Below are 23,202 nucleotides of genomic sequence, written 5' to 3'. Positions count from 1 at the left end.
CAACCCACTAATCCACGTTGGCATTCGTTTCTCTTTATTTGTTTGCATTCCTGTCTACCTGGTTTGCTTTCACCTCCAAGCAGCCCAGCCCTGTACCGAAACGCCCAAAATTACGAGGTGCAAAATCAGGTCCAAACAGTTCATTGATGGTGCAAAATCAGAGCCATCTGCTTGACCCAAATTGCATACTGAGTCGCTGACTAGTTTTAAAATAAAAAATTAAATCCAAGACGGATGTCAAACACGTCCTTGGATATGTATCCTCTGCCATCCATATGTTCGAATATCATAAATAACGCGTTTAATATTGAATTAGTGCACCCTACTTTTTGATGTAGGAGTGTGCTATCCACATACCCTTTTTTACTTCTCACACATTCTTTATTAATTTCTGTCCGTTAATCTTCTTCAATTCATTCGATCTGAAGGTTGAAAATTAAAAGGGTGTGTGAGAAGTAAAAAAAAGGTATGTGGATATCACATCCCTTGATGTAAATATACTGTTGTATTAAAAAAAAAAAAGAATATAGGTTCCAAACAAACAGGCCAGGTCTGGAATACAAAAGTTCGGGCAACCAAGCATCTCTCTCTCACTGTATCCCGCTTCTCCCTCGCTCGTCAGCATAGCAAGATCGTAAGTGCTCTCCCTCGTTCTGTTTCTCTCCTTCATGCGAGTTGCCTGTCGATTTTTTTATTTCTTGCTGATTTTTTTTTGTTTTTTTGGAGCTATCTGATTCTTGTTAAGATTGGAATGAAGAATTTAATTTTTCTGATTGTTTGGATTGTTTTGGCTTTGGTCGATGTTCCGGTTTCTGGGTTGGCTATTCGGCGGTTTTTTTTCACCATTGCGGCACATCACCTTCACTTTGTTAGTGGAGGAGGGTGGGTGGCTGTTCTCCCCAAGAGGGATTGTGGGGATTAGGGGTCTTAGGGTTTAGAGGGTTTAGGAGCCATGGAAGGCCAAGAGGCCGATTGTGATTGCAAGTAAAATACTGGGAAATGCAGATGGATAATGGTATTTCTTTTTACTTGGAGATTCAATTTTTTGGGCACATGAAAATCCCGCTTCTCTGTTGTTATACAATGAATTTGATATGGCATGAAGCAGTGAAAAGATGAATGGGCAGAAAACATATTCAAGAGAACATAAATGCAAAATTTTCCTTAGAAACTCCATAAAAGCTTCATTTTTAGTTTATTTTAAATTTGTAAGGCAAACTCTAACCAGACTTTATGGATACTAAACATAATGTTCTATGATAAGATTAGGAACGTGTTTCTGGTTGTGGCTTATTTGGACTTGTGCTCATTGTGTGTTATTTTTATGTACTGTTAAAGTAGAGACTTTCATACTCAGTAGTGAGATCGAGTTAGCTGTCTCAGCAATTTGGATTATTACGGTTACCATATTATGCTATGTACAATCAGATTATGCTTATACTCTCGGTTCAATGTTAATTACTGCAAGTTCTTTATTATAAAAATTATTTGGACACGCTTTCATTCTTCCCTAGCTCTTGATTCACTACTAACATATGAAATCAAACTATATTTGCTTCCCCCGCTTTGGTATCGAGAGTATTTTTATCTCTTGAGGTGCTTATACTGTATACAACTATCTCATTATAGCATACAATAAGTAGCTGCAGGTGGTTAGTCAAACTGTATATCATCTGTGCCTTAATATTTTATCACATTCTTAGTCCCTGGAAAGAGTTCTATAAACATTGTCCTTGTTTTGTATTCAGTAAGTTGCGCCCCACGAAAGAGAAGAGAGCTGATCCTCAGTCTGTGAGAAACAGAAGGAAACACTACCATGAATGCCCCAGACCGATATGAACGGTTTGTCGTTCCGGAGGGAACAAAAAAGTAATTCTACTTTCTGGAAAAAAATTTAGCTCCTTTTGAGTATAAATTTTGAATCCTAATTTTTTTTTCTTCCTATTTGCAGGGTGTCGTATGAGAGGGACACGAAAATCATAAATGCAGCATCATTTACAATTGAGAGAGAGGACCACACCATCGGCAACATCCTCCGCATGTATGCAGGCCTATTCCTTTATTTCAAGTTCTATTTTGTTTTTAAACATTTTGTCATTCTTAGATCAATTGTATAAGCTTAACCAAACCCTATTTAATAATTCCTTTTGAAAATTGCGACATTCAGGCAGCTACACAGGGACGAGAATGTTTTGTTTGCCGGCTACAAGCTTCCTCACCCCCTTCAGTACAAGATTATTGTCAGGGTTAGTTTTCCCAATTTAATTCTCTATGATTATTTATCCTCTGCCAAAAAAAAAAAAAAAGAGAAAGAAAAAATGCTAATCATGAAATGAGAAGTAGAAGTGCTCATATAATGTTGTGGTTGTGACCTGAACCAGTAAATGGTGTTTATGTAGATTCACACAAGCAGCCAGTCTTCACCAATGCAGGCATACAACCAGGCTATTAATGATCTTGACAAGGAACTTGACCATTTGAAGAACGGTTTTGAGGTATCGCTTTTTGATGCTTCTCCTTCTCAACGCTTGCTTTAGTAAAACTCTCACCTAGTGTTGGTCCAACTAAATAAAGGCATTGGGAATGCTTTCGAGATTTGAAATTTACCTTTACCTATAGCATTTATGAGATTTTTAACATTGTGCTACTATGGAGCCCTTTTCGTTTAATAATTGGTGTGAACTTCAGTGTCATGGTAGTTTAATTTGGACCGTATGTCAAATGAACTTACTATCATGTTTATCTAAACATAAGTCTAGAGGACAATGATTGATATCACGCAGCTGAGAGTATAAGATTATGAAATTGCTATCATGTTCGACATAAGTTCTCAAATATTTTAGAACAAACTGAGGCATAAATACGAGGGGCTTACTATGTTCTCGTTTTTCTTATGAAATATCTGAAAGCACAGTTCATGTGAAAGGATATGATTCGTTTTATAAGGCTGTTAAGTAATATCAAATGTGTCGTGAATTGCGTACCTAGGAGTACAACAATGAGTGCATTTACATTTCTAAATCCTGTATGCAGGCTGAAGTTGCAAAGCATTCAGTGGAGTACTAGTACGCATTCCAGGATCTGTAAGGAGGCTTGTTTTGACTGTTCATGCTAGATAATCATTGTACGTAACATTAACTGCTGTCTTCTTTAACTAGGGATCAAAGTACTTTGTGTGCATTTTGATGTTTGGCTGTCTCGTGAATGTTTATTGCTAGTTATGAAATGAGAACAGGATGAAGGGGCTAACAGTTTCTTGAAAATATGGTGTGCATTGCTTCTTAGCATTACTCGTAGTCAGTATTCACGAATCACGAGATACAGTAAATGTACAAAAGGCACAAACACATGCAAAACGCCTTAGGCGTGGTCGTCTGTATGTCATAAGTTTTATGAATTATGATGCACAACACGTATATGGTACGCTGTAAAGGGTCGGCATGTTTTATAACCCTTTTGCTGCTGCTCGGTTGTGAATTCGCCATTAGGGACTATTTACGCCAACGACACTCTCGGTGGTAAAAAGTTGTGGAGAAAATGAAAGTAATCAGTGTGAAATTCAGTTGTGAATTCACCATTTAGGCCTTCGTCATACCTAATCAAGATACTATAAACGTGATTTGTGATGGATAGACAATTACATTGAAGGAATCGAATCTTAAATATATCTTAATCCTAATTCATTGTTTTACCCTACTTTCCGACCTAGGCTAACCTAAGCAAGGGGAGGGCAGGGCAGGGTTGATGTGTGGACAATGTCTCGACCCAACACCAACGGAATCTTATACAAGCACGTTAATCGACACTTAGTTAATGTGCATTGAATGATTTTTTTACGTTTGGTGTATTGAGTGATGTGCACTTCTTTTTTAATGAATGGGCCTTAACACTGAGTAATATAAAAATTGAATGAAAGAGACTGAAAATATAAAATCGAATAGTTATAGAAATTAAATTTAACGGCTAAAACATTCGGAGCACTTAGTGGTACTGAAGCCGGATCCCAAGTCCCAAGTTATGTATATTATTTGTGGGCTTTAGTTGGGTGTTTATTTTTGTGCCATGCCATTGTATTTTAAAATGGAAAATATTGCCCGTAAAATGAGAGGCAGGATTAGAAGAAGAAAGGGTAGAGCCCCCTAAACCAGGTTTAGAATTGGGACGATGCCTCATTGGCTTGACCTAAAACAAAACTTCATTTGGTTTTGTTGCCGTTCCTTGTACCCGGATGAGGATCCTCTCTAGGTCCTCTTTGTGATGTTCCTCTCCGGGTTTTTATTTTTTATTTTTGTTGTTGTTGTTGTTTGTGAGAATTCTAGCGTTCCTCACATTATATCCATTTATTGTATATCGAGTGGTTAACTTTTGTTAAATACTATTTTGTTTAATTTTAAATAAAAAAATTCAAAATGATTTATAACCGTACAATGTACAATAAACGAATATGATGTGAGGATCTGGATGGGATCCAAATCCCAACCCTGTATGTATTTCTTCTAGGTTTTGGCGCCCCACACTCTCTTGGTTTTGAACTAGATTGCTAGTTGCTGCTCAAGTTATTCCTTTTATCTAATTTCATTGGAAAATATAATCTTACTAATACTATAGATTACTGCATATGCTCAGTTTTCAGGGAAGAAATATTAATATTTTAAAATACATGTCAGATTGATAACATCTTAACAAAACACCGGTGCAGATTTGGACGTAGCTAAGTTGATAAAACAAGTGTACTCTCTCTGTTTCTAAGTTCAAGTTCCCTTCCTTTTGGTTTAGATTAGATATAAAAAACAACAGAATTTTTTTATGCACTGGAGTATATATTATACACCGAAATCTTTCATTATTTCGGTAAATGTTGTACACTAGAATAATAATAAAATTCAACCTAACCATATCCATACATGACTCTGGTATTTCCGATTGAATGTAATGTATTTTATGTTCTTTCTTGAAAGGGAATTGTTATTGGCACTCCATAATTATTGTTCTACATTTCAAACTTTTTATATTTAGAAAGAAAAATACCCTTGTGAAGAGTGTAAAATGAGATTTTTGGAGTGCCAATAACACTTCCTTTCTTGAAATCCTAAGTATTAAAAGTGGAGGAACTTTGTTTATAATTTTCTGTACATTGACCTTCTTTTCTTGATCAATGTACATTGACCCTCTAACTGTTAAACAAAAAACACAATGACTTTCAATTATATTAGGCCTTTTATCCAAAGGGGATTCCCATTTTTGAGTAAAAATTTAATGATTCAAATCGTCTATTTTGTAAGTTTCGATTCATAAATCATCATTTTAAAATTTAATTTAGGGTTTTTACCACAAATAGTCCCTGACATTGATCAAACACATCATTTTGGTCCCTGACATTGAAAATCAATAGAAATTGTCCTTGACATTGATCAAACACATCACAAATGGTCCTTCCGTTAAAAACTTTTTGGGCAATTTTCAAAGCTTCATAACTCAATCGTTTCTTAACCAAATTCGACCCATGATATATCAAAATGAAGATAGGTAAGTGTAGAACAAGATTATACCTATTTGGAAGCCCAATGGTTTGCTGGAAATGGCCTGAAAATAGCCTCAAATGTGACTGGTCCGCGAAAAAACTAGAAAACTCGCCTGAAATGGGGTAAACTTTAAACATTCATAACTTCTTTAATACTCAACGAAATTGAGTGATTCAAAAATGAAAATCATACTTCTAAACGAGACAAAGAGAATGGTACCTTTATTGACTGCTAATTTACCGTGGTTTGACCGGAAAATGGCTCGAACTTGGATAACCATTTTCGAGTTAGCCAATTTCGAGTCGTTGTCCGGCCAAACTACGACGAGTTAGCCATAAAAAAAGCTACCATTCTCTTAGTCTCATCGAGAACTATGATTTTCATTTTTGAATCACTCGATTTCGTTGATTATTAAAGAAGTTATGAATGTTTAAAGTTTACCCAATTTCGGGCGAGTTTTCCAGTTTTTTCGCGGACCAGTCACATTTGAGGCTATTTTCCGGCCATCTCCGGCAACCATTGGGTTTCCAAATGGTATAATCTTGTTCTACACTTTCCTATCTTCATTTTGATATATCATGGGTCGAATATGGTTAAGAAACGATTGAGTTACGAATCTTTGAAAATTGCCCAAAAAGTTTTTAACGGAAGGACCATTTGTGATGTGTTTGATCAATGTCAGGGACCATTTCTATTGATTTTCAATGTCAGGGACCAAAATGATGTGTTTAATCAATGTCAGGGACCATTTGTGATAAAAACTCTATAATTTAATCTGAAACCATTTGCCTATTTAATTATCACAATAAAATTTCATTGTTTCTTATAGAGCAAAGTGTTCGTCAATCTCTTTTAACTCAATTCTATGTCTCTAATATTTCGAATTGACTAATATTTTGCGAGGATGGTTTATGAGGTGCAACTTGAAAAATAAACAATTCTGGTTGTTAAAGTTCGATATTGTGTGGATCCCACAACTAATCTCCATTTTTATAAAAAAAAAATGAAGATCCCTTCCCTTAAATACCTCCTATAGAATCCTATATAGATAGAGACAAATGCATCTTTCGAAATTTCACATTTTTATTGCATTAATTCTAATGGCTTTGGTTTCTATAGAAATTTTGTTATCTTCCAATTAAACAATGCGATTAAAAGCGGAACCAAAAACTTTAAATTTTAAGAGAAATGTAAGCATGTCTGTCAGTTCCTTTGGAAATGGATAATCTGGGTTGCTCGAGATTGGAAGTGTTATGTTTTTCAATTTTACACTTTGCAACCCCATCGATATATGAAATCCAAACATCATCTTTGTGAATTTGTTTGCTTCTTGAGACAATGGTTAAACTATATTTTAATATCCAGGCAATCACATACTAGAAACTTATTTAATTACATTACAAGGTTGAACTACATTCAGGTCATAATTTAGCTTTATACAACCACATTCTTAAATGTAGTAATTTAGACAATGCACTTTTTACCTAAGTAATGTTCACAGAACCACAAGTTAACACAATTATCTCCAAATAAATAAAAAACCAAGAAATAGGTGAATGGATACAATAAAAGAAGCAGTTCAACGCATGTTTTACAAGGTTGAATTGCATTCAGGTCATAATCGACCTATAGAAACGAAATTACATGTGTGTGACAATGTAGTTGAGTAATATCTATCTCTCAAAGTTTAGAAGAGTTTTATTTGCATCAAAGATTCATAATTAGTAACCACACAAGTGATCGTGAGTCATTCATTAGTGTATAAGTTTCGTTATGAGACGTACTTCATCGGTAACAGTCAACTAGTTATGTACATGTTATGAAGCATACTTACCACCAAACCAAATTCTCGAAATAAAAAATGTAGGTGAAAAGATGAAAGTGTAATTGGCATATGAATTGGTACATAAAAGTCTCGAAGATCGCTTACAACCTAAAACGAGGTAAAACGTGGAGAGACACAATGATAAAATGTGCTCAATCCTCTAAAGCCATTTCTACCAATTTACTCAATGGAGATTATTGTCTCAAAGATCGTTTTCCATACAAAATTTGTTAATCTTTGTCTTTTGTGTGCGTGTTTTTTCCTTGAGTCTCTGTAGCACTTCTTGGTTTTACTTTTAAATTTCTTTATACAACACCTTATAATTTAGGGAATAATTTTGCTCACCTATTACTATGGAGAAATTTTTCGAGGTAACGAAACCCCACATCACCATGGACAATTGATGTACTCATCTAATCGCAGGATGCCACGTGCCTCACTAATGAATTTGCTTGATTTAATTTTTTAAGAAAATCAATTAAATAAAAACTAAAACTAAATAATGGAAAAATCTCGACACTCGGAGCCTACAACTAGACCCGGCAGTTTCTGACATGACACGAAAATAACGGGTTTCGGGTCAACACGATAACTAATCGGGTCATTATCGGGTGACCCGTTAAGAACCCGTTATTAACGGGTTCTTAATGGGTATACACGTGGGTAACTTGTTTCGATCTGTTAAGAAAAAAATTATTTTGATAATTTTAAAGTTTAATTACTAAAAGATTTATTATAAAATACCATAGCCATATCAATATATACAATATATTCTATATTAAATATATAGTTTTGTATTATTATTCTATATAAGTTTTAAAAAAAAAAGTTTTAGACATTATTTATTTTTATTATGAGAGTTCCTTATTATCATTACTAGGATAAATTTTACTTAACATGTTGTTGTCCAAAATTAAAATAAACTAGTATAGTATTTGTATAGGCATGAGATGCGAAATATATAAGCACACAAATTTAACCCTCTTTTGACAATTGTAGTACAAGTATAAGTAGGGATCGTTCTGGACCGGGGATTAGGAGGGCTTGCTAATAACCTCTAAACTGACTCAAAAACATAAAACTAAACTTAAAAACACTTAATAAGACTCTCAAGACTCAAAGCAAACTTAAAATACTCAAAACAGTTTAAAACAACCAAATAAACTTAAACTAGACACTAGGAATGACTTTGGACGAAAATTGACTTTTACTTGAATCAAAACACTTAAAAACACAAACTAAAACATATTTGAAACACTTTGAAACAAGAAACTAAAAGGGGGGTTTTGATTTGGATGAAGTTGAAACAAACAAACAAGTATGAAAAATTAGACAGATTGTAAAATAAATTTGAGAAATAAGATGATGGATGGGATAGCTAGAGGCTTTTTCTCCACACATGACATGCATGCAAATAACTTGATTTCCAGTTACTACTTCATTGAATTATGAATGAGAATGCTCCAAATTAACCGTGACATCACTAATTAACTCTCAGATTTTCCTTGTTTTATTGGATTGGATGACATCATTCGACAGCCCAAAACATCCTTCTAAAGTTCCCTACCTGACATCATAATAGAGATACAATCAAAGATCATTACGTTTAATGAAAATCATAAGCATTGACAAAGCACTTGCAACTATGGCATCATGTCACTCATGCTAGGAATTGAACTTAACGCGATCGTTTATAAGCGACCTTCACTACATGTGAATATAAGTTTGTAACGATTATGTGAAACTTCCTTATATTCTAGCAACGGATTTATGCATGCCAATTAAGTGTCGACCCTTAATCAACAAATACAAATAAGTTATCAATCAAATAGTTAAGCCAATTGCATTTACGATTTAAGAGTTCATAACTGGAATTTATCAAATCATATTACACACATAATCATGGCTTTGAAATCACCCCTAGCCCAAGAGGTGTTTAACCACTCATCTTCACAACAAAACAAAGTAAAATGAATTTAAACATTGGAAACAAAAGAAAGAAAACACCTAAACGCTCCAACGATCCAAGTTGGATAGCAAGCACATCCAAGCACTTTCCTTCCCTTCTTTTGCTACGGCACAAGGTGTTGGTAAGTGTTTGAAGGTTTGTTTGTATGGAGGAATGGATGTGAAGATGAATGGATGTGTTTTGATTGATCTCCCCTTGATGAAGGGTGGATGAATGTATTTATAGACTAGGAAGAGGATGTAGTGGGTGGTGGTAATGAGTGTATGTAGTGGTAGGTGAATGTGTTGGGTGGTTGAAATGAGTGGATGTAGTGGTAGGTGAATGTGTTGGGTGATAGGAGCATATTTATGCGCCTTAGTTAGCTAGTTCTTATGCATTTTCGTTATGTTGTCTTCGTTAAAGTAGTCTTTTAAGCTACTTTCATGTGTTTTCAGGTTTAAAGGACATATTACATGAAATGGTGCGAAATGGAGCATTTTGGAGCAAAATTGAGCCGGAATGTTGTGTATGCTAATGGAGCACGAGGAATGGACAAGTTGGAAGGTCAAAGGAGCTTAAGAAATGAAGAAATAAAAGTGAAGAACAAAGAAGTCGGAATTGGCAACCAAAGTTTCTAAAGTTGGAAGTTCCTATTCTTGGAGGTTTCCATTTTCGTGAGTTTCTATTCTTGGCTTTGGGCTTTGAGATGACCTAAACCCTAATTCCTTGTGGATCCTAAGCCTATGCCGCACCCTAGGCCCTTTTCATTTAATTTCTGCCAAGTTAAAGCCTAATCTATCTCCCCTAGGGTTTGGGCTGCACCTCTCCCCTTCTAGAACACCAATTTCCTTGCCTCGCAAGGCTTTCTAGAAGCCCTAACCCTAGCCCACTCCTTGCCGCACCCTAGGCCCTTTTTCTCACCAAATTTCTGATTGTTTAACCTATGTTTCTGATGGACTTTAAGCCTTTGCCGCACCTAAACCCTAGCCCATGGTCTAATCTGATTTCTTTAGGGTTTTAGGTGCCTATATATATGTGTTTTACTCCTTGCCGCAGGGAGGATCTCTACACACAATTCAGAAATTATTCCAACCTTATTTCCCCACCTTGCCGCAGCCACCATCATCCTTAGAACCCCTAGCCGCCACTCCTCCATCCAAACCAGCCACTCCCCACTCCTTGCCGCAACCATTCTACCCTTCTAGCCACCATTCTACACCTTCATACACCATCCATACCCCTTGCCGCAACCATTCTACCCTTCCAGCCACCATTCTACACCTTCATACACCATCCATACCCCTTGCCGCACCACCATACCATCCTAACTCCCTTCTAAAACCAAAATCACATCCAAAAACACCCTAAACCCTCTCTGCCGCAGCAAGGAGAAGAAGAAAGAGGAGCTTGAAGTCAGAAATTCAAAGTGGAATTGTTGGGCGTTTTAGGTGTAATCTTTCTTATGTCTTCGATGTTTCAATTCAATAAATTTTGTGTTGTGAGTATGAGAAACTAAACCCCCTTAGTTGGGGGGTAATTCGAAACCATGTACATGCTTGCAATATGATTTGATTACATTCAGTTGTTATTTCATAAGTTGTGGATTCAATTCGTTCATCTATTTGATTGATAACTTATTTGTGTATGTTGATTGAGAGTGCACGCTTAGTTTTCATGCATGAATATGATGCTAGATTATGAGGGAGTTTCACCTAATAGTTACAATCTTATAATCACAAGTAGTGAAGGTCGCTTGAAAACGATCGCGTTGAATGAATTCTTAGCATAAGTTTCATGCAATTCATAGTAACGAATGCTTCGTCAATGCTTATGTTTTTCATAGAACGTAATGATTCTTGCTTGTATCTCTATTATGCAATTCATGTAGGGAACTCGTAGGGAATGTTTTAGGTTGTCGTATGCAATCATCCAACTTAATAACTTGTGGAAAAACTGAGGGTTAATTAGTGCAATTCACGGTTAATTTGGGGCGTTGAGTATTCATAATTCATTGGAAGAACAACTGATAATCGTTTTGTTTGCAAGTGTGACATGTGTGGAGAAGAACCTCCTAACTAGCCTTTTATCCATCCTTTCCATCCAAAAACGTTTTACAATCTGTTTAAGTTTCTGTTTTGTTTTCAATTTTCGTCCAAAACAAATCCCCCTTTATTTTGAAGTCTTAGATTAGTTAGAAAGTGTTTTGATTTGTGTTTCTAAGTGTTTTGATTCAAGTTTTCACTCAAATTCGTCCAAGTTTTTGTTAGGTTCTCAAAACTGCCCAGAAAGTGGTTTTTAGGCAGTTTTGAGTCATTAGGTTGCTGTTTTGAGTTTTAGGTTTGTTTAAGTGTTTTAAAGTTTAGTTTTGCATTCTTTGAGTCTAGCTTAGTGTTTTAAACCTTGTTTTAGAGTTTTTAAGTCAGTTTCCAAGTGTTTAGCGATCCCTCCTAATCCCCGGTCTAGAACGATCCCTACTTACATCTTTGCTACAATTTGACAAAAAGAGGGTTTAATTTGTGTGCTTATCTATTTCGCATCATTGGGTGGTTGAAAGGAGTGGATGTGTTGGGTGAAATGAGTGGATGTAGTGGTAGGTGAATGTGTTAGGTGAAATGAGTGTGCTAAAATGGTTATTTATAGGGAGAGGATGATGCACAAACTTCAAATTTCATCCATTCCTTTTGCTCCAAGCATAAGCTATCCATTCCATGCCCAAAAATGCTCCAAAATGCACTTCTTTTCCACATTAACCCTTTGGACCTACAAACACACGAAAATAGCTTAAAATACATAATTAACTAAGAAATAACAACATAAATGCATGAGAACAAGCTAACTCAGTCGCATAAATATGCTTCTATCAGTAACTTGTTTCGATCCGTTAAGAAAAAAATTATTTTGATAATTTTAAAGTTTAATTACTAAAAGATTTATTATAAAATACCATAGCCATATCAATATATACAATATATTCTATATTAAATATATAGTTTTGTATTATTATTCTATATAAGTTTAAAAAAGAAAGTTTTAGACATTATTTATTTTTATTATGAGAGTTCCTTATTATCATTACTAGGATAAATTTTACTTAACATGTTGTTGTCCCAAATTAAAATAAACTAGTATAGTATTTGTATAGGCATGAACTAAGAAAACATACATACAAGTATGAAAAATGTGAAAGAATATATAAACACTCGTGATTCATCATTATTCCTCCACGAGTAGATAATGGTTACACTTACATTATCATTTAGATTTTTAAAATCCTCCAAACCCTCATGAATAATGTTTTTTATTTGAGGGAAAAATTAATAATATTTATTGTAGAAGTGTAAAAAATGTAAAAAAAAAAAATATAAATCACTTATAGTGACAAGCGTTACAACTTTCATGAAGGGGTCAGCTTGAAATCTAACACTATAATCCATAAACCTTAAATTTATATTTAACCGTCGATTGTCATTTACACTTTATTCTTCTTATTGAATTTCATTTTTATAATTTTCTTTTTTGAAAACATGATCATCTGGCGGATGTAAGAAGATGAATGGTTCAGATCTTAGATATCACGTTTCGATATTTACAGTTAACTGAAATATGAGTCGATATCATATAGTTTGTAGAAACTTTATAAACATCAAGCAATATTTTCACTAACCGTAAAACTCTAAATATAATATAAATGATCCAAACTGTTCATCTTCCAGCATCCTCTAATACATCATGTTTTCAAAAAAGAAAATCTGAAAAAACAAAATTTGATGAGAACAATGAAGCGTAAATATAAACAACAATTAACGGTTAAATTTTGATCTATGATTTATATGATTATAGTGGCGAATTTCGAAGTTAAGCTCTTCATGAAAGTTGTAAAGCTTGTTATTACGAGCGTTTATATATTTTTTCTATATTTTTTACACTTCTACATTAATTAAAAAACTATTAAAGACTTTACTTAAATAACAGTCATGATAAATGAGAGTAAATTTGTACCATTGGATTCTATTTCACTTATATTCTTAGAACTTTTTTGGACGAAAAAACTCCTTCTCTATTCCAATATTTTCCAATTTTACCATTTGATCAATTTAGGTAAGTGAAACTATACTTAAAAAGAAAATTGTGTTTTTATGTTTTAGATGTGACAATATGATATGTATATACTTATTTAGTATTATGTTTTTCATTTGATTATGTATTGGTTTAAAATATATTTTCCTTAACGGGTAACGGGTCGGGTCATATTACCTGTTAATATTATCGGATCGGGTCATTTTACCCGTTTATTTTAACGGATGTTACACGACATGATTCGTTAAGATATCGGGTATGACACAAAAACGACACGAACACGAAAACACGACACGAATGCCAGGTCTACCTATAACCCACAACGCCCCTCCCCGACAGCCAATCCGTACTTCTCCCAAATTATATTTCATCCTTCTTTCATAGAGACGGAATAAGAAGAATAATTTTGCCTATATTCTTAAGGAAAAAAATTGAGTCATCAATTCTCTGAACCCCAACTACAATCAATAACTCTCGCCGCTATTTACTCAGGGAGTTGGCTCCTGTGCTCGTCCACTTCGCAACTTCATGCCCATCACAAAATAACCCAGCAAGGAGTAAAGATAACTTGTCAAAGAAAAACTCGAAAATCAAGCTGATGAAGATGACGACGAGGAAGATGATCTGTCATGCCCCGATCCCGAGATACGTCCGATGTCACCGCATGCATGCACATCTATCATGCCTCGCCTCTCAGACAGGAATAAAACACAATTCAAAGGTCCAATAGCGTAGTAACTTTTTGTTTACTTTATGGCTACATCTAACCTCTATGCTTGACTACTACGTACCCTAAAACGGAATCAAGCCATTCGTAGTTCATAGTTTGTTAAACTCTGACATTTTGCATGCTACTTCTTAGTAGAGAACATAAAAGTCTCGTATCACTCTATGGAACTCAAAGAGCATAAATCACTTAATTCTAAACTACACAAGAATCATATGACAACCAGAATTGTCATTTCATTAGCCTTATAGATCACCACATTATCCATCAACACACCACAATCAACATTGTATAACATTTCCATGAAACAACAACAGACAATATTAATCTTTAACTATATTAATCAATTAACCAATCAACATCGTTATAAAGCCATGATTTATAAAATTATAAATAAACTAACTGAAAATCTTGAAGTAATCACTAAGACTTCCATCCTCTTTTCTAAATTGATTCATAAAGATTCTCAATCATTTCATTCATAAACAAACTGAAAATTAGAACTAGAGCGATATAGAGGAACCATAAAGATTTCTAGAGATATAGTTCCAGAACAAGTCAATGGAACCAAATGAAAATAGGGATTCCAGACCACTCAACGGAACCCCACTCAAGAATGTATATGGTTCCCTAATGTGGATTAACCAGACATAACCATCGGTATCCATCCGATAGTGTGTTCCCTCAATGCGGATTAACCAGGTAGGACCACCTATCGGTGTAATGTGACCAAGAAGGAAGTGACCTCCTAATGTGGATTAACCAGGCGGAGTCACCCCTCGAATGTGTATTGTTCCACAATGTGGATTAACCTGGCGGAACCATAGGCATCCATCCGAGAGCGTGGTTTGATGTGAAATATTCTAACACTCAAATTAAAACCCTTGATTGTAGTATATGAAAGTAGGGATTGTTATAGGCCGGAGATTAACTAGGGATGCTAATCTACACAAATGTAACTCAAAAACACAAAACTCGACTTAGAAACACTCAACTAGACACTAAAAACTCAAAACACACTAAACAGATTCTAAACAGCACAATACTAGCAAACATACTCTAGGGAGTTATTTGGACGAAATTAAGACTAGTAAGACTCAAAACACTAAATTGGACAGATTTGAACACATTTTTAACTAATCTAACACACTTAATTAAAGGGGGAATTGATTTTGACGAAATTAATTAAACTAAACAGATTGCATAAACTAAACAGGTTAGACACGAAATTGGGTGTTTTTAAAGGTGAAAGGCTAGCTAGAGGGTCCTTCTCCACACATGAAACATATGCATACAAATTGATTTCCAGTATTGTTTCTTTAAACCACGAATGACAATGCCCCAAATTAATTGTGAATGCACTAATTAACTTTCAGATTTTCCTAGATTCATTGAATTGAATGGACAGTGCATCGAAACCAAATTATTCTTCTCAAGCTCCCTATATGAACAACATGATAGAGATACATATCAAAGATCATTAAGTTCTATGAAAATCATAAGCATTGACAAGACATTCGTAACTATGAACTGCATGATACTCTTGCCAAGAATTTACTTAACACGATTGTGACTAGCAATCTTCACTACTTATAAATATAAGTTCATAACAATTAGGTGAAATTCCCTTATATTTTAGCATCAAATCCTGCATGCAAACTAAGTATGCATCCTTAATAAACACACAAGAATAAGTTCTCAATAACGCAGATAAGTAAATCACATTCATGGTTTACGAAACAATAACTGAAGGTAATCAATTCATATAAAACATATGTCCATGGTTTCGAATTCACCTTTAACTAAAAAGGAATTAGTTCCTCATGTTGATAATAATTGAAAAGCAAAGTAAAATAAACATGGAAACGAAATGAGGGAACAAAGAACTCTGAAAGTCTCCAATGGTTGCAGGTGGCTTGCGGCACAACCCTCATCTTCTCCAATGAAAGCCATGGAAAAGTCTTCTATCCTCTAAGGCTACGGCACAAGTTATGAAATTCTGATTTTAGGCTCTTATGTGTGTGGTGTGAAAATAGAGTCAGAATTATGCATTTATAGGCTAGGGTTTGCGGCACCACTCCTTGGAGGAGAAGGTCAGGGCACGGCCCAATCCAAGAAGGAAAATGATTAGGGTTCTTGTAGATTTTAGGACTTCTAGAAGAAGAGAGGTGCGGCATCCTTTTAGGGATTCTAGAAAGAATGTGTTGTGGCAGGTTCTTAAGCTTCTAGAAGAGGGAAGAGGCGCCACCTTTCTAGGGGTTCTAGAAAGGGTGGTGCGGCATATGTGTAGGGCTTATAGAAGGACAAAGGGGAAGGGTACGACACCCTTTTAGGAGCAGATAAGACTTCTAGAAATCAGGTATTTAGGTCCCCTTGCAGCTGAATTTAAGGTAAAAAATAGGATAAGGGTAGTTTGGATAAGGTTGGTTAAGATAAGGTTCCTTCATTTTTGCACTCCTTGACTTTAGCTGATTCCTTATCTTTCAAGTCTTGAGCATATTGCTAGCCTCATTTGATCTTCAAAAACGTCCATTCCTTATGCTCCACATGCATTCAATCCATTCCAGCCCAAAATTGCTCTAAAATGCTCCAAAATGCACTTTCTTGCCAACTTTGCCAATTAGACCTACAAACACACGAAAATAGCTTAAAATACTAAAATAACTCGAAACTAACAACATAAATGCAAGAAAACAAGCTAACTAAGTCGCATAAATATGCTCCTATCAAATTCCTTCACACTTAGCTTTTGCTAGTCCTCGAGCAAAACAAAACAAACAGAACATAACCTAAACCTTCCAACATTTGCCTCAGGATTTCCAATGGAACATGACATGTTAAAAATCACTACTCACATAGATTTTAGCAATCCCTACCCTCGAGCGCATACTTAATCGCAGTCACCACTCATTAGCTCGCATTTAATCAATTAAAACAATGGTTTGAATGTAGTAATGATAGGAGCATATTTATGCGACTTACTTAGCTTGTTTTCTTGCATTTTCATAGTTAGTTTGTGTTTATTATAGTGATTTAAGTTATTTTCTGTGTTTGTAGGTCTAATTGGCAAAGTTGGCAAGAAAGTGCATTTTGAAGCATTTTAGAGCAATTTTGGGCTGGATTGGATTGCATGCATGTGGAGCACAAGGAATGGACATTTTTGAAGATCAAGTGAAGCTAGGAATGTGCTAAAGAGATGGAGAAATCAATTCAAGACTTGGAAGATGAATAATCAGCTGCAAGGGCACCTAAATCCCTTCTAGAAGGCCTATACCTTCACTTAAACACATGCTGCACCATCCTTTCTTGAAGCCCTAGAAAGGTGGCGCCTAAAACCCTTCTAGAAGATTAGAAATCAGCCAAAACATACTCTTTCTAGAAGCCCTACAAAAGTGGCACCCTAAACCCTTCTAGAAACCCTAAAATCTACACAAACCCTAGTTTTTTCCCCCCTTGGATTGAGGCCCAAGCCTTGGCCGAAAATCCCATTAGAATTTGTGAAAACCCTAGCCTACAAATAGATGTTTTCAACCATAATTTCGCACACCACCCCCATATAATTCTAAAACCCTCTCAGCCGCAGAAACACACCATTCTACACCATTCTACACATTTGCTGCACCATTGGATATAATTCGCACACCACCCCCGTAATTTCATAAATAATGAATGTAGTATTATAATAGTTTCCGAAACAGTTGTTATTGTAGTACTTTTCAGCTTTTAATTTTGTTTGTGATTTTTTATTTTAGGAATATTGCTAGTTTTTTGTTCATTTTATATGAATATGTTTTTTGAAACAGTTATTGTTTTGTTTTACAAATATTGGATTTAGTTTTGCAACATATTTCTAAATAGTTTTGGTTGTGTGTTACATTTTGTCGTTGTTTATTGTTATCTGCATATAATATTTGTGTACTGATTTGCAATTTTTTTTTTGTTCATTAGTTATGGAGAATGGTAACTAGCTCAGTTTACATATGACGACTTATCCGTTGTTAGTTCTATTTCATCAACTTCTACATTCGATCAGATTTGTATTGATATTTGTTCTAGGTTTAAGGGTTTGAGACTTGGTTGTTTTGAGTTGCTATATGCTTTAAATGAAGATCTTACTAGTGTCACATCCTGGCCTGGACCCCCATCACATCCTGGGCTCGACTTCATCGTAGCACGATATTATCTGTTTTGGGCCCCGACCACTCCTTCAGGATTTTGTTTTTGGGAACTCACACGAGAACTTCCCAGTCGGTCACCCATCATAGGATTGCTCTCGCGTGAACTCGCTTAACTTCGGAGTTCTGATGGAACCCGAAGCCAGTGAACTCCCAAAAGGCCTCGTACTAGGTAAAGATAGGAATATACATATAAGGCTTACATGATCCATTCCCCTGAGCGATGTGGGATGTTACAATCCACCCCCCTTAGGGGGTCCCGACGTCCTCGTTAGCACACATCTGACCAGGGATTGGCTTTGATACTAAATTGTCACATCTCGGCTCGAGCCCCCACCACATCCCGGGCTCGACTCCACCGTAGTACGATATTGTCTGCTTTGGGCCCCAACAGCGCCCTCACGGTTTTGTTTCTGGGAACTCACACGAGAACTTCCCAGTGGGTCACCCATCATGGGATTGCTCTCGCGCGAACTCGCTTAACTTCGAAGTTCCGATGGAACCTGAAGCCAGTGAGCTCCCAAAAGGCCTCGTGCTAGGTAGAGATGAGAATATACATATAAGGCTTAAAGGATCCACTCCTTTGGGCGATATGGGATGTTACAACTAGTCTCCTAGATTATGATGTCGATGTTATGAATATGTTGATGGTTCTTGATGTTGTTTGAAAATCCATCGTAGAAATATTGGTTATGAATAAATGTGACGGTTCTATAGTTCAGTTACCTACGGATATCGTTTCTTCTTCATGTTGTACATCAGACTCTATGATTGTTGTTAGTGAAAATGATCATTTAGGGAAGTATGGTTCTTATGGTATCCGTAATTATATTTCATGTGAATGGGATAGTTACATAGCATCTGAGGGACAAATTTTTAGGGGAAGTTATGTTGATTCTATAGATAAATTGAAGTTTTCTATTGAATGCAATTTTGATTTAAAATATTTGAAGAATGATAAGAATCGCATTAGTGTTGAGTATTCTAGGAAGGAATCTGATGTTGTCTTTGGCGTGTTTATGCGTCCAAGTGTGATATTAATGACTTTTTGTTATTCGAGAGTTGCATAATGTGCATACATACAAGGGTATGATTCCAAAGAAGAAGAAAAAGGTTGTTGGCCGTCAATTTATTACTTCTTTCATTAAGGACAAGGTTCAATTAAATTCTCTTATTAAACCGAAAGAGATTATTTTAAACTTAAAACAGCTTTATAGATTAGATATCGATTATACTATTGCATACTTTGGTAAAGAGAGGCGGTTTTTGAACTAAATGGTGATGATGTCGATGTTGGAAATGTGCCCTAAAGCCAATCATATGATGATACTTTAAAGACATTTCACATGTTAAACTAATATCGTTTAATATAAAGGGCACATATTATTGTTTAAAGTCGTCTCATATACATGTTATATGCTTAAACGATAAGTCCAAGGAATATGTAATTGGGAAAATGTGATCTAAAGAAGTTAGATTCATGAGACCATTTTCTTTCGTATACTTATCCTAAACGTTCCTAATCATAGGATTGCCAATTGGGCATTGACAATTCGTTAAGATCAGTATGTGTTATGCCTTCTCTTAGAGAGAGTGATTGGTCTCGATCATTGGTGTGACTGAGACCAAGACAAGCATGTAGGTGCTCAATATAGAATGAGTCAACTGAACGCAATCAACAAGGAGTTCTCATACTCATGTAACATGAAAACTGATAATGCAAAGTAGTCCTTTGACATGAGGCGTCATAGTTGTCTTGTGGTTAGGTCATTGATCTTTGACTATGTCAAAGTCATTCCGTCAAAGGGTGTCCACGACATAATTGGGGTTAAGCCACTTAGCCATAGAGGCAAGTGAACGCACATCAAAGGATATCTAACCTTCAAACTGTTTGAGAGAGAATACTCTATGATATGATTAAGAAACTCTGGCCAGAGTATGAATGAGATTTAGGAATTTGTTCCAAATCACTTTCAAGGTAATCATATAAATAAGATAATCACATTGGATAGTAGACATGAATAAACTATCAAATCAAACAACGTGGTCAAGAGTATTGTATTAGAGAATGACCGTATTGCATTGTAATCCCAAACTGAATAGGTTCTCTACCTCTTCTGATTAGCTTGGTTAGCTATGTCATACTGCTAGGTGTCACTCATGGTTTGTGGAAGCCCTAAAGGTGTATAATCACTAAAGGGAGAATTGAAAAGTAAGTTTCAATTCACAATCGTTTTGAAGAGTTCTAATTGCCCACTGCCTCGCTAAAAGGAACCTAATGGATCGTACACCGTGTAAGGTAGAGATTGAAGAAACAACGGAGATAAGAAAGATAATTAAATAGTTTAATTATTTGTGGCTAGGATGAATTAATATGTTAATTAATGAAACGAATAAGTTCATTTTAGACCTCAGGTTAGTTTTGGGCCTCAAGGCCCAATGGGCTTCTAATGTTAAGACCAACAACTCAAGTTGTATGACAACTTGAAAACACAAAGGGCATGAAAACCCAATGAACCCACATGGCCGGGCATAGAGAGTGTGAGGGAGAATTGGTTTTAATTTGAATTATGCCACTCATTGTAAGTGGCTATAGAAAGGAAATTATAACCCATTCCCTCATAAGAGTTTTCTAGAGAGAAAAGAGAAAAACACAGAAAGTTTTCTCTTCTCTTAGGAGGCCGGCCACCCTAGGAAGAATGGACTAGCATCCATTTCTTTCGAGGTCACTCATCTCTTCCTTAATGCTCTCCTTGGTGTGGAAACTTAAAGGTTCCTTTTCTTGGGAACTTGGAGAATCCATTCCTTCATCCATATCCAAGAAGTCATGGAGCCAAGAAGCAAAGTTCCTCCATCCACATCCATGGAGCCAAGGAGTAAGGAGACTAAGGAAAGAAGGCCCTCACATGGGTGAATATCCTTTGCTAAGCAAAGAGATAAAGTTTTGTTTTTTGAGTGCATACAAGCATGATTCCGCCTTTAATTGTTAATTGTATGCATAGATGTTGCTCAAATGAACTTGTTTTCACAAATTTTTCCTTTAGTTGATGCTTATAAGTTCTTGCCTTCGTATGTTTTGGCATTTTGAATTATTTGATTAATTAGATCTTGAGTTTTAATGAACTTTTTTTTTTCATTTTCAGCTAAGGCATCTAGTCTCCCTACTTTGATACTTTTACCAGTTGCCTATGATTCAACAATCTCCACCTAGCCTTGGCAAGCGTGGCTTGGTTAATCAGAGCAGATTGCTTGAATCTGCCCATTCAAGCAATTCCGGATCTGTGTTTGAGCTGAAAGTTGTCCTAGAAAGCAATAGATTTCTTTGTTTGTTTGTTTCTTATGATGCATGGATTAAAGATTTCATGTTTTGTCGCCCAATGTTATTCATTGATGGTACTTTTATCAAGAGCAAATACAAGGGAACAGTTCTATCTTGTTGGGCAAAAAATGGCAATGCCGGTGGTTAATACTTTCTGATTTTACATTTGATATTATTTGTTTTTGTGATTCTTTTTGTATCTTGCTATGCAAACACTTTCATAAATAGATGAAGTATATTTTAAGAAATAGTTCCATGGTATTTATACTAGTAGTTCCATCACAATTTCATAAGTAGTTGACAATTGACTTTTTTTATTTATTTTTGTTGTGCATAGATATTTGATTTTATTATTAAATAAATGAAAAAGTTGCAGATATACTTCAAACATAGTTTAAGAAATAATTTAATCTGAGTTTCAAAAGTAGTTGATATTTTGACAGTACATTTTCCTTTTTGTTGTGCATAGATTTTTGAGGTTGCTTATGTTATTGTTGATTCATAAACAATAACAAGTTGGAGATGGTTTTTGTCAATATTATCCAGTATATTGAGGCCTTAAGTCATTCCAGAATTCTGTCATGAGTCTCCACATTCATTTTGTATTGTTCATTTAAAACAAAATGTCAATACTTTATTCCAAAGACTGTTGGTGAGGGACTAAAGAAGAAATTGATGAATCTTTTGGCAAATTGTGCATATGCATCTACTCCATCTAATTTTGATGGTTATATGGCGGAATTCAAGGATACAGGCAAAGGCATGATAAGAATTTTTTGTTTGATTTGCCGAAAGAGAATTATGCTATTGCCCATTTTCTTAGTTAGAGATAGGGATCGATGAGCAATGCATTTTCAGAATCTTTTAACATCATGGTGTCGAATAGTCGTTGTATGCCTCTTATGAATCTTCTTGAAGACACTAGAGTTTGGTTGATGGTTAGTATGACTGAGAAGAGAATATTTGGTTAGACTATTCATACGATTTTGTGTCCAAAGAAAGAAAATGAGATGAAGTTGCTATTGAAGGAGGGCATGCATTGGAGGATTAGTATTTCTGATGTGGATGTTTTTGAAGTTAGGTAAATGGCATATCAAATGCCGATCCAAATATTTTCGGAACGAAAATCTCATAACCGATCCTGAACTGAAAATTTTCAGAGCTCTGGTGCTCTTCTTGGTGGCTGGGGTGGCGTGGCTGCAATTCGAAGCTCTGGTGTTGTGAGCTTTCTAATAAAGGAAGAGTCAACCTAAGCAACAAAAGCATCTTTGGGGAAGCTTGAGTTCTTACATGTTTTATCCCTTCAAATTCCAGAGATAACATAAGTTAACGCAATTAAGGATTATTTGTGGTTGGACATATGTCAAGTTTTTAGAGAGATCAAAGAGAGGCCATAACTGTTTTTAGGAACAAATGATCTTAACTTTGAACTACAACATAACATTTCACATTTTTTATGATCATTAATAATCATAACACAGCTTATTTTGTTGAACTAGTACAAAAAATCAATAGTGTTTTTGGAATTAAAGCATAATAACCAGTACTATTTTTGTGAAATGTTAAGAACTTTTTGTGTAGACATATGTCAGTATGAGGTAATTATTGC

General features: G+C 35.4%; 1 protein-coding gene and 1 pseudogene across 1 annotated transcript; both read left to right on the top strand.

Annotated features, from left to right (window-relative positions):
- The first annotated feature begins 466 nt into the window (after window positions 1-466).
- LOC126624471 (DNA-directed RNA polymerases II, IV and V subunit 11) lies at window positions 467-3,263 on the top strand. Its single transcript, XM_050293534.1, has 6 exons — window positions 467-634; window positions 1,749-1,869; window positions 1,952-2,041; window positions 2,168-2,246; window positions 2,400-2,495; window positions 3,034-3,263. Exons 2-6 carry the CDS (start codon window positions 1,817-1,819, stop codon window positions 3,064-3,066), a joined length of 351 nt encoding a protein of 116 aa, XP_050149491.1. The 5' UTR covers window positions 467-634; window positions 1,749-1,816; the 3' UTR covers window positions 3,067-3,263.
- Window positions 3,264-17,764: 14,501 nt separating this feature from the next.
- Window positions 17,765-22,846, top strand: LOC126622571 (uncharacterized; annotated as a pseudogene).
- Window positions 22,847-23,202: the final 356 nt, after the last annotated feature.

This window comes from Malus sylvestris, chromosome 5 (assembly GCF_916048215.2).
Source record: "Malus sylvestris chromosome 5, drMalSylv7.2, whole genome shotgun sequence".
Classification (NCBI taxonomy): domain Eukaryota; kingdom Viridiplantae; phylum Streptophyta; class Magnoliopsida; order Rosales; family Rosaceae; genus Malus; species Malus sylvestris.
The sequence above is the reverse complement of the archived record's forward strand: the minus strand, read 5'-3'. Positions and strand labels throughout refer to the sequence as shown.